The sequence below is a fragment of the Gordionus sp. m RMFG-2023 genome, chromosome 1 (genome assembly GCF_954871325.1).
Source record: "Gordionus sp. m RMFG-2023 chromosome 1, tfGorSpeb1-WG-v2, whole genome shotgun sequence".
Lineage (NCBI taxonomy): Eukaryota > Metazoa > Nematomorpha > Gordioida > Chordodea > Parachordodidae > Gordionus > Gordionus sp. m RMFG-2023.
In genome coordinates, this window is record NC_088775.1 from 65,536,949 (window position 1) to 65,555,589 (window position 18,641).

The 18,641-nt window shown below is 29.6% G+C and overlaps 1 protein-coding gene across 1 annotated transcript; it reads left to right on the top strand.

The window, feature by feature from the left end:
• The first annotated feature begins 8,707 nt into the window (after positions 1-8,707).
• Positions 8,708-17,860, top strand: LOC135928662 (carbonic anhydrase 2-like). Its single transcript, XM_065465119.1, has 5 exons — positions 8,708-8,759; positions 9,355-9,621; positions 9,866-10,102; positions 14,544-14,715; positions 17,569-17,860. The coding sequence occupies exons 1-5, from the start codon at positions 8,708-8,710 to the stop codon at positions 17,858-17,860; spliced, it is 1,020 nt and encodes a 339-aa protein (XP_065321191.1).
• The last annotated feature ends 781 nt before the right edge of the window (positions 17,861-18,641 follow it).

Here is an 18,641-nt window from a genome sequence, read left to right on the forward strand (position 1 = left end):
ATCCTAACTTAGTAGCATTCAATACAGCACACGCCTTAATAAAATTTTTAAATAACATAATTTTTAAAGTAAAATTAAAGAAAAGCATTGTGAAAATTTTCGCAAAATATGAAATTCTTAAAACTTTTCAGTAATGAAACTTTGAATTATTATTATATCAAAAAATTTCCACCCATATCCACATGATCGCATATTTTATTAATTTTAAATTAAAAAAATATTTAAAAAAAATAAATTAAAAAAATATTAAAAAAAAATAAATTAAAGAAATATTTTAAAATATAACGTTTTTTTTAATACTTTATATTATTTATTATTTGAAAATTGAAAATAAAGGATTCTTTGATTTCAAATTAAAAAAAAAAAAATAATATTAAAAATTTCCCCGAATTTCAGTGAGTTACCCATAAAATATTTAAATTTTTCTATAAATATTTAAATTTTTCTATAAATATTTAAATTTTTCTATAAATATTATTTAATCTTAAGAATTAAAAAGGACATTTTATTTACAATATAAATGATTTTGGAATTCCCAAAAACCATCATTCAAAAGGAAAGGAAATTTATTTTAAAAAACAGATGAGATGATTAAAAGCAGTGGTTCGAACCGGACCCGAACCCGGAGAAGAAACCCCGGGTTTTGGGGAAAAAATTTGAACCTAAACCGAACCTGAACCCCGTTTATAAAATTTTAAAAACTCTGAGCCGAACCCGGGAATTTTATTTGAACCCGAGTTCAACAGGGTTAAGTGTAATGTTTAAATTAATATAAGATATTTGTATAGTTGTAAATACAAATATTAATAATTAACTTGACATTTTATAATATTTTCAAATTTCCAATTAAGTGAAGTGTTAATAAATTTTAAACAACTTAATTCATTTACTCCATTTAAATTTTTTTAAATTTATTCTCAAAAATTCCTATTGGATTGTTAATAAATTTTAAACAATTAAATTCATTTACGCCATTTACTTTTAATTTTTAACTTATTCTCAAAGATTATTAATTAGAGGAAAATGAAAGTGAACAAGTCATAGTAAAAATTATTATTTAGATATTGTAATTTAAAGAAATAATACGTCTAAATAAATTTTTTTAAATCTATACATGATGACTATGCTTTGTATTTTTAACTATATTAAATAAAATAAAAAATTTATTTTTTATAATTTATGTCAGGTTTCAAAAATATTTCCCTGAACCGAACCCGAACTAAACCCGAGTAAAAATTTTGCCGGGTTCACATCCCTGATTAAAATATAATCCTCGAGGAATTTATGACTGATATATTATAATTTTTATATGTAAAATACTATATCTAAATACTAGAAAAAGTATTATAATTGGGAACATTTTATAATATATAAAATATAAATAAGTAAAAAAAGGAGTATTTATATGTTAAAAAATTCTGATCGGCCTCTTTTTTATTCGTCGGCCTTAAATATCAATATTTTCTCGCTGCCACATGGGCAAATGTCCATTTGATATTATGTCCATAGTCCACCATTAGTAGGAAATATCCTTTTGCTAGTTATGATTTCGAATTCCTATTCTTTGATAATTCTTATGATAAGGATTCTCTAGTTTGCTTTGGGGAAGGGGGAGGTAGATTTTTATAAAAGATAGTCTGATAATTAACTTGGTGCAAGAATGCCTGTTCCAGTGCACCGGTAGAAAGATTTTGTGCCTAAAAATGTGTTTAAGGATAAACGGGGATGCCTTACTAATTAAAACTTTGAGAATATTTTATTATTAAATAAAAGCTAACTATATTTTATAATCACTTTATAATATTTTATATATAAAAAGTATCTAACTGAAAATATTTAGTTCACTTAAAAATTTTAATTTTTTTCCTATTTTGACAGGCACATAGCCAGGAATTTTCTAGAGGAGTTTTTTTTTATGTTGAAATAATTTTTTTGAAACATAAAAAATTTATTAGAACTAATCTATATAAAATAAATAATTTATTATAACCAAATCAAAATATTGGAAAATGCAAAATATTATAGATGTAACCGGTATGCAAATCCAGTAAAATATAGATTAAACATTATATGACGTTTATAAAGAATCAAAATCTAGTTCATAAATGAAGATCAAATCTTCTTTGCGATTGCGTTAAATTTCAATAATTTGTTCTTAATGGGGCTTAAATCTCGGTGTATATTGAGTAAAGCTAGTCCATTCAATCGATTTAAGATGTCGTACTTTTGAGATAGGTTTATTCTCACTAATGAAGAAAAGATTCTCTCATTCGTGCATGTACTTATTGGTATTGTTGCCAAAATAAAAAATTTCAAAAAATATTTAAAAGTATGCAATGCTTCCATCGCGATTCTTGGAGGATTATCTATTAAAATAAATCTATCATATCAAGATTTAAATTCTGAAATTAATAGACCTTCAGATATATTTATATTTTCTGAATAAAATTTAGATAAATATTTAATTTTTTTATAAAGATATAATATATTCTCAGGAGGATTTATAGGTATAGTATATGTAAATTAAATAGAGCCATATGATGAATCACAAATCGTTCATTGATTTGAGTCAAAAATGTAAAAAAGTGGAATAACAATGGATATTTTATAATCCTCAATTGTTTGTTAGATTCAAGTATAGGTTTGCGAATTTCACAATCAAAATTTTGCTTTCGCCTCAACAATCACATGAATCTCTTGAAATGGTCAATATTATCTCTTAAATTTTGAAGTTATAATATAATAATATTCGCAATTCTCATAGCTTCATCATTTTTTTGAAAATATTGCATAAAATTGTGGTGTAATTAAATAATTTGTTGATATACTCCTATGCAATAGAAATCGGCTGTCGTATTAAATAACAATGTAACTACTTCAGATGAAATATCTGTTTGAGGTCATTCTCCCAAGGGCATTATAAATTGGCTCTAGATCCAAAAATGCTGTAACAGCTTGATGTCGAAGGTTCCATCTAGTCCAGCATGCCTTTTGCAGTTTCTTTCATTTTGTTAACACTAAGTCTCAGAAATAATTCTATTCAGAAAATTCTGTCTTTTTGGATCTGGACATTTCATACATTTTAGAAATGTTGCCTAATCATAGTTTATAATAGAGATAAATTAAATAGAATATTTCTGGCTGCTAAGGTTATTCTAGACACATCAATGATTAAGGTTTATAAAAATGCAAGAAAATATATTTAAAATTTTGTAGGATAAAATATTAAAACACACTGATGAATTATTTTAATCAATTTTAACTTTTTGCTAAAATTTAAAATAGAATATAATCTATTTCAAATAGAATACTTTGCAATCATAAAAACTTATATATTTTTTAAAATATTTTTGCTATGGAAGGGGATTTTAGGTCTGTATCTATATCTCTATATACCAGGGGCGTCAACTAGCCTTTACAATTTTTTTTTAGCTAACATTATCCAAAATGACCTTTTTTTAAAAATTCGTATAAAAATTTTTTTTTTAATTTTGATGGGGCTCTTCAAATTTTTCAGGGGTCTCGAGCCCCTGCGCTCTCCTCCTTAGTGACGCTACTGCTGCATTTAAAATGCATCTTTTAAGAACTCTGGTCCACTACAACGTGATTGAATTAAAAAGGACAATATTTAAGTAATTAAGTTAGAGGACACTAAATCTAAGGGATGTCGTCATCAAAAGTTTGATAATAAAAAAATATATAGATTCTTAACTTAATTAAAAATTATTTACGTTTTTGGCGTGTCTGTATTATTATATAAAAAAAATATTATTTAATGATGCTCATCTCTTTTATTTTACGATATAAAATTAGTTATATTTTTGCGAAATATTGATTGTGAAGTGGATCCAACAATTACCATAAATGATACCAATCATCTGTGTGAAACAGGTCATGGTCAGTCACCTATCAATATCCAGACGGAAAAAGCTATCTTCGATTATAATTTAAATAGCTTACACTACGTTGTACATAATGACCTATAAACTACTATTAAAAACACTGGATACACAGGTTATGATAAACAAAAATTATATAAAGGACAGTAATCTAGATTGTATAACGTTTCTCGAGGGGCCATAATTTAAGAAGTTAAACTCGGGAAGCAAGAACAAAAATTATAAATGCAGAATAACGCGAGAACAGCTCGAAGTCTAGCCCTAAACATTTTAAAATATGTTAGAATGGATCAGGGCTAACATATTTATAAAAAATCGGGCAGGGCGTAAAAATGTGTAAAATATCTAAAAAATATATATAGGCGATTCTTTCTTCATAAAAATGTGTTTATATTCTTTAATTTGGCTGAGCCGGGCTCAACCTAAAATAAAAATTTGAAACAGGCCGGACATAAAAATAAATAAAATTTTGGAACAGTAAAAATTAATTTAAAAATTTAGGTAAGTGGGTTATATAGTTTTTAGCTTAAAAAGGAAGGATTGCAATTAACAGAGCTACGCTTGACCACTCTCATTCCCATCTAATTGGGTTCAAAAAAAATTGGAATATCCCATGAGATAGCTCACTCACAGTTTCTTGGCAAACTGCAGTTACCAATGCGCGCAGGGATAGCTCCAGCGGGAGTGTATTAACTTTTTAGGCCAAGAAAAAAAAACCCATGCCCTAGGAAATTAGGATACTTGTTATCATAGAAGTGTGGGGGGGGGTTAAAGTTAATTTCGTATGTACATTATGGATGGATATATTTGAAAGACTTTTCCATATATTAGGAAATTGTAAGTGAGAAAAATTTGAAGAAATTTGAATAGATGCTTATGATGAGATTAAGCAGAAAAATATTTAATTTAAAAACAGATTTACGGGTTAGTACTTAACAATTTTTGAAGAAAAAGGAATGCATTTTATTGTTCTAATACATAAATAAATGAAGGTTATTTACCTAAATGAGATATTTGTGACACCTAGAGAGTATTTAGGATTTTACTGATTAATGTTTTTCGATTATAATTTTGGAAGTTTTTTTTTGAGATTTTATTATTGTTTAGTTTTATGAATTGGTTCATTGTGAGGTTTAAGTTGATCGTTTTGTTGAGCAAATATATTTTATCATAACATCTCCCGTTGCAAAACTATCGCCATATCCTTATAGTCGAAATTATCCTGGAGTAAACCTCTAAGTTGCATGAGACATCGGCTGACAAATGTTTCCAGATTTTAGTTTAAGATTTTTTTATATCTTAAATGTCGCGTCCATAACTGTTTAATAAATAAATATCTGTGATCTAATTTTGGTTGAAATCTCTCTGAAGATCCAAAATTTATGATATTTGTTAACCGTAATTCTTGCATTTCTCAGCCTTGCATGAATTTCAAAGCCTGTGTTTTCTTTATTGTTTATTTCTACGCCTTTAAATATAAGAATCTAATGAATTAATATGTCTATGGATATTTGTCTATAAATTTGACATTGCTAATAACTATGATTAAATATTATCCCAAAAATAAATTTAGAAAAAATTATTAAATATAGATTAACATCTTTTGATTTGTAACCAAAATAAAATAGAATATGAAAAATCATTTTTATATTTTATTTGGCAATAATTTTCTGCAAGGTGGCGTTTCAGCTCTTAAAAATTTTACATAATTAAAACAATTCGGTTTAGAACTAAATAAAAAGTTTTTGATACTAGATCGTATTAAAAAATCCTTCGGAGTAGTTGGAAATTGGTACATTAACTACTTGATTTTGGGCTCGATAAAAAATTTTGGACATTAGAAAGGTCTTACAAACCTTTGGTTGAAATTAATAATGCCATGAAGAAAAAAGTAAAAATTTTTAAACAATTTGATTTTATGGTGTAACTTTATGAGGTGAATACTGTAAATATTCGCGAGTTAATACATTATTATATTTATAATGATACCCGCAAATATTTTCAAAGTTGTAGAATAAATTATATATTGAAATGAGAATTTAATATAAATTTTGATAAATGGCATATGATTTTTGCATTTAAATTGAATCATTAAAATTGGTTTGCCAAGCCCCGGGGTTTACCTAACCCCAGTCTCCCCTATTCCTTGGTCTTAATGAGTTAGATTGGTTTGGGTGGGGGGGGGGGGGTAAAAATGAAAATTTGATATGGGTATCAAATAAAAGGTAATTAAAATATTTTTTGACTACAATATTAAATATCACAAGTGATGAATAAAGTAAATTCTCACATATGTTCCAATTATTTGCTCATATTGAACATTAACATGTTTATAATTAAAATTTTGGAACTCTAATAAAAAAAAAAAGAAGGTAATCTGATTCTAATATCACAAGATAGGCTGATTTCTGATTTATTCATCATCCAAATAAGGGGAAATCTCTGATTTATCTATCATCAAATTAATGAGAAAATTCTAATTTCTCGTCATTCTTGAATGGAATTTTATAACATTTTGGGACAAAGTGTGCAACAATATCCAAATTTGCGGTCTAGCTTAAAACTAAATACTATAACTAAACCGCAGATGCTTGCTATGCCATAATGGGTTCTTATGAAATATCTTTTTTTTAGCTATTTATTTTCTGTTTTACAACTTTATTTATGAATTACGTATATTATTAACCGCCATTTTCAAATTTTTGATATCGATGTTAGTGATCTGCATCGGGCCTAATTTTTCAAGCCCGACCCGACCCGAAATTATTTTAAAAAAGTTTTGCCGGCCCGGCCCGAACCCGAAATTTTTTAAAAAAAATTTACCGACCCAGCCCGGCCCGAATTTATTTAAATATAGAAATTAATCTTTATAATTACTCAAAATAAAAGACATATGTTATATGTCGTTTAGTTTCAATAAATAAAATAAAATATTTTTATTTTACATAAAAAATTCAATATAAAATTGATAAATTTAGATATATTTAAAAAAATTTCCAAGGTCCGACCCGGCCCGAATTTTTTTTAAATATTAGGCCCGGCCTGGCCCGAACCCGATTATTATAAATAGAATTAGGCCCGAGGCCCGAACCCAGACTCGGGTCGGGTACGGACCGGGCCTAACTTTGCAGATCTCTAATCGATGTGTCTAAATAGGGTATATTTATTTTCAAATTATTTTTCCTTTGCTATTATACTTTTATATTTTTATGAATTCTGATTTATAACTAGTATACAAAAGTAGTATAATTTAGTTGAAAATAATTTTGATGGTGCACATAAAGACAATTTTTTCAGATATTATGAAATTAATATATTAAGAATAGTATATTTACAAATATGTTTCAATCTTTGTTCATATTAAAAGTACTAAATATAAGCTTTATTAACAATCTATAAATTTAATGGAAAATTTCGGATTTACCTCTCCAAAATAAAAGTAATTTTGTCTCACGCCTCATAAGATAGGAAAATTTCTAATTCATTCATGGAAAATGACTGGCTATATTCAAATAAATATAAATACCAAAAGATATCTGTATTTAGTATTTTAAATACAAGTATTTACGTTACTACTTAGAGTTAGAGCCCGGGTTAATAGCAATCGAAGTTCGGTATTAAAAGGATACTTATCCAAAACAATTTTGTCGCCTTCTATCCTTCTTATTTGGGGTTTTGTTTTGAAGCAAGAGTATATAGGATATATTTATTAATGTTAAAGCTACCGAATAAACCTAGTCCGGGGTTTCTGGCAAATCCTGGAATCGACAAAGACAAATTTGTGAAGAAACACAAAATATTTTAAGTGAATTTTTTTTCACATTGAATTGATCCACTAAACCAGTATATTTTAACCAATTATATTTGTAATGATCGTTCTAGAGGTAGAACCATCGTTCTTGAAATAAAACCATTTTGATGACGTTATTCCTAATGATACCCAACACTCTAATAGGGAATATAGGTTGCTAAACAATTGAAGATGCTAAATTATTTAGAAAAATTTTATGTTGCATTATTGTCATTGATTTAAGCCGATATCAACACTTTATATCCAAATAGACAAAAAGAAAAATCATGCACAAAAAACGATTACTTATCTTCATATAAATCTTTTTATTAAAATATAAAAAAGGCTTTTTTAAAAAAGGATTGAAATTGTGTCGTTCGCTGCTTACGTTAAAATACCAGTAAAAGGCGCGACGACTATATGATGCATTAATTATGATGAATAAGCATAATCTATTTGTGGCAGGAATGAAATTTTATGTCTGCTTTTATTGTGAAGACTTCTTTTTTTTTTAATATTCATTATTTTTAATAATTTATTAATTATTACAATAAAAATGATAAATTATGTGTTATGGGTTAAATTTTATGTGTGTTATTTACTCCATAGGTTGGTATCTTAACCAGGGTCGTAGGTATATAGTAAAATAAATTCTGAACAGCGCCCACAGTATAAAATCTGAAAAACCATGGTTATATTAATTTTGTAGTCTGATGAGGCTATTCAGTGATACAATTAGTTCAATCTTATTAATTATAAATAAAATTTTACCACAAATGAGAAATATCCCTGCCATATAACCCCTATCTTCCCTATGGTTCTATATAATTGAATTATAAATAACACAATATTCATTTAAAAATGGGCATATACCTTATAAAGCTGCTATCGTGAAATATCTTAAAGAATGAATACAACCTTTTAGTATTCATCTCATAAAGGTATACCGGATAAAATTTGTGTAAATTCCCGAAATTGGTCAATTTTTAAGAAATAATAAATTGTGCAGGAATAAAGAATGGAGGGATTTTGGTTTTTCCTACCTCCTGTACTAGGAATAGACTGGCGATGTTTCAGCCTAACCAATAAAATAACTCTTCATATTATTTTTTTTAAAAGAATTATATATGGGAGGAAAGGTAAACCAAAAAAATTATAATAATAATAGTATACCAAAGTATAAGTTATACAACAATCAAATCTTTATTTATTTACATACTATTTTATAAAAAAAAAGAAAATGTTTTTATTTTCATTTTTTGAATGCTTAACAACTCAATTTCTATAATATTTCAGATCCGTAATTAACTAATTAATTATTATCAACACGAACGTCTGTTTCTTATATGAAATTGTTTGGCATATGTGGATTGGTATTCTTTTCGTATGGTTTGAATTCCTTTTTTTTCCTTTTTTTTACATAGGGTTAACAACTTTAAAATCAACATAAAAATTAACAATGTATGTAAATTATATTATAAAAATGGCTAGTTCGGTTTTTATAACAATAGAATTCTCATAATTTTTATTGGAAATAGAATTTGAATATTTTTTTTCAATGTTCTCCACTCTTCCCATCTATGAACTCTTTCAATTTTTGAAAATTAATATCATTTGAAAATCTAAAATTAAATCTTCGCTTCAAATATTTTTTTAAAAAATTAGTGTTCGAAAAATTGGATATTTGTGTGAATGCTTTACATGTTAAAATCGGGGAAACGAATGTTTTTAACGAAAGATGGGCTTACCACGGGTTTTTGGGACCATCAGTCTGGGCCATTCTATTCCCAGATTTTTGCGACGGCTCGAATCAATCACCTGTTGATGTAGATACTGAACATCTAGCCTACAACAAAAACTTGACTGCCTTTAAAACTAGATTTAAAAAATTGGATGGAATTATGTTGAATTTAGAGAATAATGGTCATACAGGTTAGGCGATGAATAATACCAAAAACTGTTTAAAAATTATTCCATTTCATAAAAAATGGTAATTACTTAAATGGGAAACAAATTGGATCATTAATGGGGGTTATAAGTATATCGCCAAGAGGGGGGGGTTGATATATAAGCCACTGTCATTATACTATTATTATTTTGCATAACCTAAAATGAAGGCGGGGTATTTATGATTATTAGAATTTTTTAAAACCTAGTTTTATATTGAATTTTCAAGTTAAAATCAAATTTAAGGGAGATGGAGCAGCACCCGCTATTAGCGGAGCTGATCTACCAGGCATTTACAAAACATCTGAGATACATTTCCATTGGGGAAGTAGAAATTCAAAAGGTTCTGAACACACGATAGATAAGAGGGTTTATCCTCTTGAGATGCATGTCGTTAACATCAAACAAGAGTACCATATTGATGACAAATTTTTTAATACTACGCAGGCTATGAATGATCCCGAAGGTTAAAAAAATATAATAAATTTAGTGTTTTATATATCGTTTAAAAAATCAATGTTTCCAAGTAAACATTTTGTATTTATAAAATAATTATGTATAGTAAGTATAAGTAGATACTTTTTTAGAGAAAATATAAAATAAAGATTTTAACAATAAAAATTAGTTATTGGAAGAGGAGCAATTAATTTAAATATTTTTTGGCGAATTTTATTTCCTTATATCTGAGCTTTGAACAATTTACGGTCGAAGAGAGAAAAATTCTAAAGCTTAGGTTTTATTAACATTACCTTATATTTAATATAAATTTTTACAAATCAAAAGGATATTAACATTTTTTCTATCTTATAGAAATAAATTGTAAATTTTTCTGGAATTTGAATAAACTCTTAAACAATTATTTATGATGAATAAATTCATTATGTAATAATTTAGGTATGAAGCTAGATTTTTTGACCTAAAATTATTTTGGATACTATATTTTAATTTTCTTAAGTCAAATAACATAAAAAATCAAGCTGCCAGCTATATTCGTCTTTTTAAATATTTTTATACTGTATTTTTTCAAGTATATGCTTATCATATACAGCTCCCCTCAGCGGCTTCTACCACGTAGTGGGTGGGTGGGGGGGGGGAGCTAAGATGCAGAAACTTGCCCATAAAATCGAGGAGGGTAACTTTTTTAGATTAATGAACCCCCTTCGTCCTTGTGGGGAGGGAGAAGCATCATTTTTATATTTATTATTAATTTCAATAAAATATTGAATAAAAATTTATATTATATAACTCAGAAATCTACAGGCCGGCCCGACCCTAAGCCCGGCCTGGGTACACGGGTCGGGCCGTATTTTTTTATGCTCGGGTCGGGGTTCCTAAAAAAAATTTTTTTAAATTCGGGCCAGGTCTGAAAATATAAAACCTTGTAGTGTTGTTAAACGGCTCATTTTGAGCCGATTTTTAAAAACGGCTAACTCCATATTGTAGCCTGAAAAATATAGCCTAAGCCTTGAGATTTCGCTAATAGATGTCCAAACCTTTGTTCCTTCTACAAACAAAATCTTCAGGCTTGAGTTAAATTATTCTGGATGAAATAGTGAGTTAGCCGTTTTTAAAAATCGGCTCAAAACGAGCCGTTTAACAACACTAAAACCTTGGCAGGTCCAAAAAATTCTTTTTAAAAAAATCCAGGTGTGCTGAAATTTTTTTAAAAAAAAACAATATGGTACCTCTGCAGGTCACTGATATAACTAAATTTATTGGTAATCTCAAGTATACTACAATAATATATTTACTTCTTATTTTGCAAACGTTTTTTAATTTTGTTATAATTATATATATTTTGAAATATATTCACTGTCATGTTCACAAAATGGATATTATATGCTATATATCTTATTTGGGGTTTAATTGGTACCAATATTTATTCTCATTTTTATTTCCTTAACTAGGCCACCATCTAATTGAAATATAGATCCTAAGTGTTCAAAACTATCCATGCTTTTCATCTGGCATCTATCCATGCCAATAGTGGCTTTATTCTCAATGACATCGAAAAACCTCGTGTACATCATGATTTTCTTATTTATCCTTAACCATATTGTATATAACCTTTATTTTTTAAGATGGGGACTAGAAAAATATTCCTCCACTCGTCTGGTAATCTCCAGTATCCATTACCTTTTTCATCAAACCTGCAAGGTCTTATCTATTACCTTTTTATCAAACCTGCAAGGTCTATATTCTACCTATAGATTTGAAATCTTTTATTGCAGTGTTATCACATCTCATCGCTTTTTGTACACTTTTTTACTGTTGAATATACTCATGATTGTAATAATAAAATTTAAAAAAAACTTCACCATGTGTAATTGGCTGACCTAAATGCCATTGTTTTATTTTTTTTTAGAATATGAATATAAATCTAAGAATAATATCAATTGTATTGTTTGCAGAAATAAGTACTAATATAATCTAAAAAAACTACACAAGAATTTTTAGTTAGGGTAAGCGAGGGGGGGGCATGGGAAATGGGTTAAATTTTTTAACAATTTGTTTATTTTATCAAAAAGGTAAGCAAACCTTTAAAATTAATAAAATATAATAATTAATATTATATTGTTCCATAAAATAATAAATTTTTTTCGTTTATAAATGACTCGCCTATGGGAATTTTGATGGTATTTTTGATTTCCCATAGTTACATTTATTTTTTTAAATATATAACATCTCTTCATCTCCGTGAAAGTTGGCTGAACAATTGGAAACACTAATTCTAAAATTTATGCCAATATTTGGTGCTTTTGGACCTCAGTTACGACATTGCCTTATAAATTTATTGAACCTCATTACTGTTGTTAAACGGCTCGTTTTGAGCCGATTTTTTAAAATGGCTATCTCAACATTTTACCCAGGATAATATTGCCTAAGCCTCGAGATTTCGATATTATATGTTTAGACCTTTGTTCCTTCTATGAGCAAAATCTTCAGCCTTGCGTAATATTTTTCTAAATGAAATATTGAGTTAGCTGCTTTTTAAAATCGGCTCGAAAAGAGCCGTTTAACAACACTAAACCTCATAGTCTCTCAATGTATGGATCATCTATCGGTGGATCACCTCATATTGTTTCAAAATTTTGCAATAACATATAGGAGAACTTGCACAAATTCTGCAATAACATATAGGAGACCTTGCACAAATTCATGCAATAACATATAGGAGACCTTGCACAAATTCATGCGAATCCTGATGAACTACCAAAACAGCTATTATTCCTTATTTTAAATTTTTTTTACCCAACTTATATAAGGATTTGGATGTTCCACTTTCTCAATTATCAAGATTTATTGGTCCTAAGAGAAAGTTTAAACAATTATAAATCAACCTATAACTAAGATCTAGGGATTTTAAATAGAAATTAGCATCCTTACCTACTAAAATAGGTAGACTTCGTTTCATTCCTCTTTCATTTATTTGCCTAGCTTCATGAGCATATAACAAAACAACTCATTCCTCTACCAGATCCTCTCTATGTCCTTGCTTTAGGATAATGTCGTGATCCATAAGCCTTTATTGAACTTTTAATTGATGTATTACCAGGTAATACATTGTAGATCGCCCATCCCAATGATATCTCTTTACTAGAGGCTTGGTTCAAAATAAAAAAATTCATCATCACTGACTAGTTAAGGATGTTTTAATCGATGAAGAATTAAGAATTGCTATGGACTTTCGCTTATGATACGATATCACACGGCCACAAGTTTTCTAAACGTTCCATACTAATAGGTAAGTAGTCATTGCCTCTATTTCTATCATATTTTACGACATCGAACAATAAATACATTAATGACGAAAACTCTGGATAAAGCTGACTTTCTAATTCAGTCTTTCACTTCTAAATAACCTCGTCCAAATGGGATCACTACAAGTTCCTGGCTTAGAGGTAGGTCATTCATTTGCGATTATTTATGTGTTGCCAGATTTCCTTTCAAATTAAATATGTATCTTATCGACTCAACCGAGAACCTCAAGAATCGATAAATACATATTCAGAAATATGATCAGGATTCATATTGACACCTTTTATTTCTAATATATTAGGATACCTTGATCCCAAATTTGAATGCTTTTTAAAATAATAGGTTTAAAACTTAAAATTCTGTCAAATGACACTAATCATATTTTTATTTGAAACAATATTTTATATTGAAAAATTCAGAGGTAACTTCATATGTATTCGGAATACATTTCCTCTACCTTTTTAACAGAAATAGAAGTAGAAAAGTAAGGATTTGCTTTCTTTTCTTCTTCTCTATCATGCTAATTTCAAAATTAGTTGGGGTCTTTCTCTAATAGAGCTCGGCATTGGGCCATATCAACAACAATTTTATTATCTAATATGTATTTGCGGATTTGAAAAATTCAAGTAGTCGTGATCTGCCTCTAGTTCGTTAGCCTGTAACTACAAGATAGAGAACTACATTAGTTGAGCCAGTCCTTAACACATGTCCATACTATCTCAGCCTATTTTCCTTTATCTTTTCCCTGACCAGTCCTAAGCCCGGTAGAGAAATGAGGAAGGTTTGCGTCAGGCTGGTAGCCGGCAGTAAAAATTTTTACCGCCAAAAAATAACAAGTCCTAAATATTTTTCAAACAAGAAAGGAGGGGGGTTATATCAAAATAAAAAAATAAAAGCAAATTTTCGTCTAGTTGTATTATAAAATGGCAAAATTTTACCCAATCATATTTTCTAATTATTTTTTAGGAAGGGGGGGGGGGCACTTCTAAATACTCTTTGCTTAAGATATTGACCTGGTTCTAAGTTATCATAGCTCTGGGTCTGATTGACAATTAAATTTTTTTACTTTAAATAATATCTAAATTATATCTAACCAACAAATCGATTGACGATATACTAAGTAAATAAATTTAAAACAAAATATATAGGGCTAGCAGTATTGGGTGTACTATTCGAAATTGGTGATTATAATGCTGCATTTTCCGAAATATCTGAAAATTTGGACTTGATTCCATACCATGGGGATAGTGTCACCTTACCGGCATTATCCTTGAAAAAAATGAGGGGAATGTTCCCTAAAAATATCCACGATTATTATCGGTAAAATTGAATATATATTTTTCCTTAAAGTTATGTATATAAAAAAAAAATTTCACAGTGGTATTGTCTTTATAAAAAGTGCTAATTTTGATTATTTATAAGACATTAAATAAATAATATATGTTTCAATTCTATAACTAATTATATAATTAATTAATATCTTATTAATTGATACATATTAATTATAACATAATTAATAATATAATTTATGCGGGTTTAATAAAAATTAAAGCATTTTTCTTGATATTTAAGATATTAAACTTACTTTTAACCCTTTATATCTTGGAATTTTTGCAAAAAAAATATATGCTTATTCACAGTATACATATATATTTTAACTATTTATTTTCATTCAAAAACATAAAATTTATAAACTTGACAGTGAATTACAGATATAATAGAAAGTAAATATGCACAAATTTTATATACACATAATCCTAATAAAATTAGGAATCTTCTTCTCCGTTTTATGGCGATTTCCAGGTTTACCCGGGTAGGCCAGTTTTTCCTCTGATTTTTCTTTTCCATTTTTGACGGTCCTGAGCATCAATATTTGTAAGATTCATGCTTCTAATATCCGCCGCTATCACATTTGTCCACGTCATCTTGGGTCTTCCTCTAGGTCTTGATTCTCCTACTTCCATCATTGTGCATCTCTTTACCCAGTCATCTTTTGTCATACGTTCCACATGCCCAAACCATCTTAGTCTATTTCGTCGCATTACCATTCCAATCATTTCTATACCCTATCTTGCTCGCAATTCCTTGCTAGTTTTTCTCTCTCTCATAGATACCCCACACATCTATCTAATCATCCTTATCTCTGTTCTTTTTAATTTGGCTTCGTGATTGCCCATATTTCGTTTTCAAACATTTAACACTTACCACATCCTGCCTCTGCTATCTGCTTTGCAATTCGGACCACATTTCCCATTCCTTCCGCTCATTTCATTTCTTTAGCAAACTCCTGTCTTTTTTCTTTTTGCGCCTTCGCTATTAATTTCTTTTAGCCATCTTGTAAATATCGTTATCAATATTTTTTTTTGCTGTTATACCATTCTTCGAAGCACCTTCGTTTCTCATCCACAGCCTTCGCTACCTCCTGGTTCCACCACCAACTCTCCTTATGTCTAGGCGGCTCTTTTGTCCATCCACATACCTCCTCGGTTGTCATCACCCAGGTTTTCTTCATGGCTTCCCACTTGTCATTTACCCCAGATGCTTGTGCCACCTCCGCCTCCCTAATCTCCAATGTCATACTGAATTGATGTCTAGCACTCGCCTCCTTCAATTTCCAAACCTTCAGCCTTGGCACAAACTTTCTTTTAGTGACCCTGGCACCTTTAAGAGTGAGATCTCCTACAACTAGTCGATGCTGATTTATACATTCCTCTCCCGATATCACTTTCACATTTTTTACTATACATCGGTAACATCTCCTTAATAACAAGTAATCCACTGCACATTTGGTACTACCCGACTTATAAGTCACCAGCTTCTCGGATTCTTTCTTAAACATTGTATTACAGACAATCATATCCATAGTATCACTAAAATCTTCTCTCCTTCCAAATTTTTCATGCCGTAACTGAACCCTCCATGTACTCCTTCATAACCCTCGCTACTCGCTCCCGCATGTCCATTCAGATCACCAGCCAGGATTATTCCCACTTCATTTGCCGGTCTCGATGTCACCCCCAATAGACTGTCCCAAAATATATCTTTCTTTCTTCACTTCTTCCAACCTGAGGAACATATGCCGAGATAATATTATATAGCTTTCTACCAAAAATCATCTTGATAACCATTATCTGGTTATCTAGCCTTCTTTCGACTACTTTGTCTACCAATTTCTCCGCAACCAATACCCCAACTCCAGCCTTACCATCATTACCTCCTTGCCAAAAGAATATATATTTTTCGCTAGTCTTGCCAATCATTCTGGTCCCTTTTCCTTTCCATCTAGTCTCCTGTATGCAGCACACATCTATATGCCTTCTGTGCAATACATCGACGACTTCTCCCGCTCTTCCCATCATACTCCCAACATTCCATGTCGCGACCCTAACTCGATCCCCCGTAGACTGGTTTCTCCACTTATTATCAGGTCGTTTATGGCCGTTATAAGTTTCATTATCATGAATCGTGGTTCCACCGTGTTTCCCATCCTTCTTTTTATCGTAGACGGATAAGGAGGCCCACGGGGTACTTTGGGCTGTACCCCGCTCATGCTTTGTTGTAACCATAGGGAAATTTTGTAGCAAGGTTTTTACAATCGGATGCCTTTCCTGACATCAACCTCTTTAAGTGGTTTTTACACCCCGTCGAGGAGACGGTGATCCTATTCTAGACCCAGATCACAGGGAACCTTTTAGACATCCATTAGCTGCCAAAAGACGTTGCCACTCCCCCGCCACGATGAGGCTGAAGGTAGGATTTTTATTTCAATTTAATTATTTTTTTGTATTATGCTTAAAAAACAAAAAAAACTTAAAAGTAATGTACGGAAAAGGCTATAGAATTATATACGTTAAATTTTATTTATTTTAAATCCTAATAATATATTTTTTTAAATGAACACATTAATTAAAATTAAAAAGTGATACCCACAACTTTAACTATATTAGGCTTTGATTCAGTGATAAATGCTGAACCAACCACTATGATATAAAGGGTTAATCTAAAAAAAATTATTATATATTAAAAATAGATTGTAGGCTTTAGATTTATTTTAAAATATTGCGTAAATAAAGATAATTTGTGGAAAACTATTTATATATTAAAGGTGTAATTGTCAATATTTACTACAAATATGATATTTTATAACATATATTCAAAAAATTATTATAATAGTTACAGAGGTTCACTAACCAGCCCGGATTGTAACGAGGTCGTCATATGGACGATATTCGCTGATACAGTTACAATATCTCAAGAACAAATGGACACTTTTAGAAGTTTAAAAACGACCAAAAAATTTGCCAAATTTCACGAGGATTTAGTCAATAACTTCAGGCCCACCCAACTATTGAATAACAGAATCATAACAACTTCCATAAGGCAAAGTCTTAATTATCCTCCGCCTTTAGACATCGATGAAAACCCTAAGAATGTACCTGATAATGAATACCAACAACCTACATGAAAAGGAAAAATTATTTTTCCCTAAATCATACTGTCGATACCAATTAGTTTAATAAATGTAGCTTGAAATGGAATAATAATTATGATTTTTTACTGATAGCCTATTTAATACATATTAATCTAAATGTATACTTATCGCTATGCATATTATAAGGACACCGATTTGAAACTAACGTATCGTAATAAATAGGAATTATGTAGGATAACATGTGTGAATATCTGGTTAACAGCGATCTTGTTTTTAGTGTTCCATAACCTGCATACGACGAGATTAATAAAAAATATTATTGGTGAGATCTTATAAGACCAAATCTTTTTAAATCTAGATTGGGTCTATTAGGATTATTATAATTTATTTTTTCCTCTTTAGCTTTTACCTATTATGGTGGGTGGTAAGCTCCTTCAATATCTCTCTCCACTTTATGTTATTCATACTATCTCTTTTATCTAATTTATACTTCTTCATATTGGCTCTAACTTTATGGCCCTATTGAAGTTTTGGCCTTCCTCTTTTACGTTTACCCATCACTTCCAAACCTTCAACCTTATTTCCTATGTAGTTAATAGGCCTTCTCATTGAATGCCCATACCACCTAAGTTTGTTTACCATTATCTTAGTCTTAATGGGCACTACCTTTAAACTTCCTAGTATTCTTGTACTGCGCACTTTATCCTTTCTTGTTACCCCTGCAATCATCCTCAGAATTCTCATTTCCATAGTTTGTAAACTTCTCTCTTCTGATTCTTTGGTTGGCCATGTTTCCGAACTATATAGAATAGTT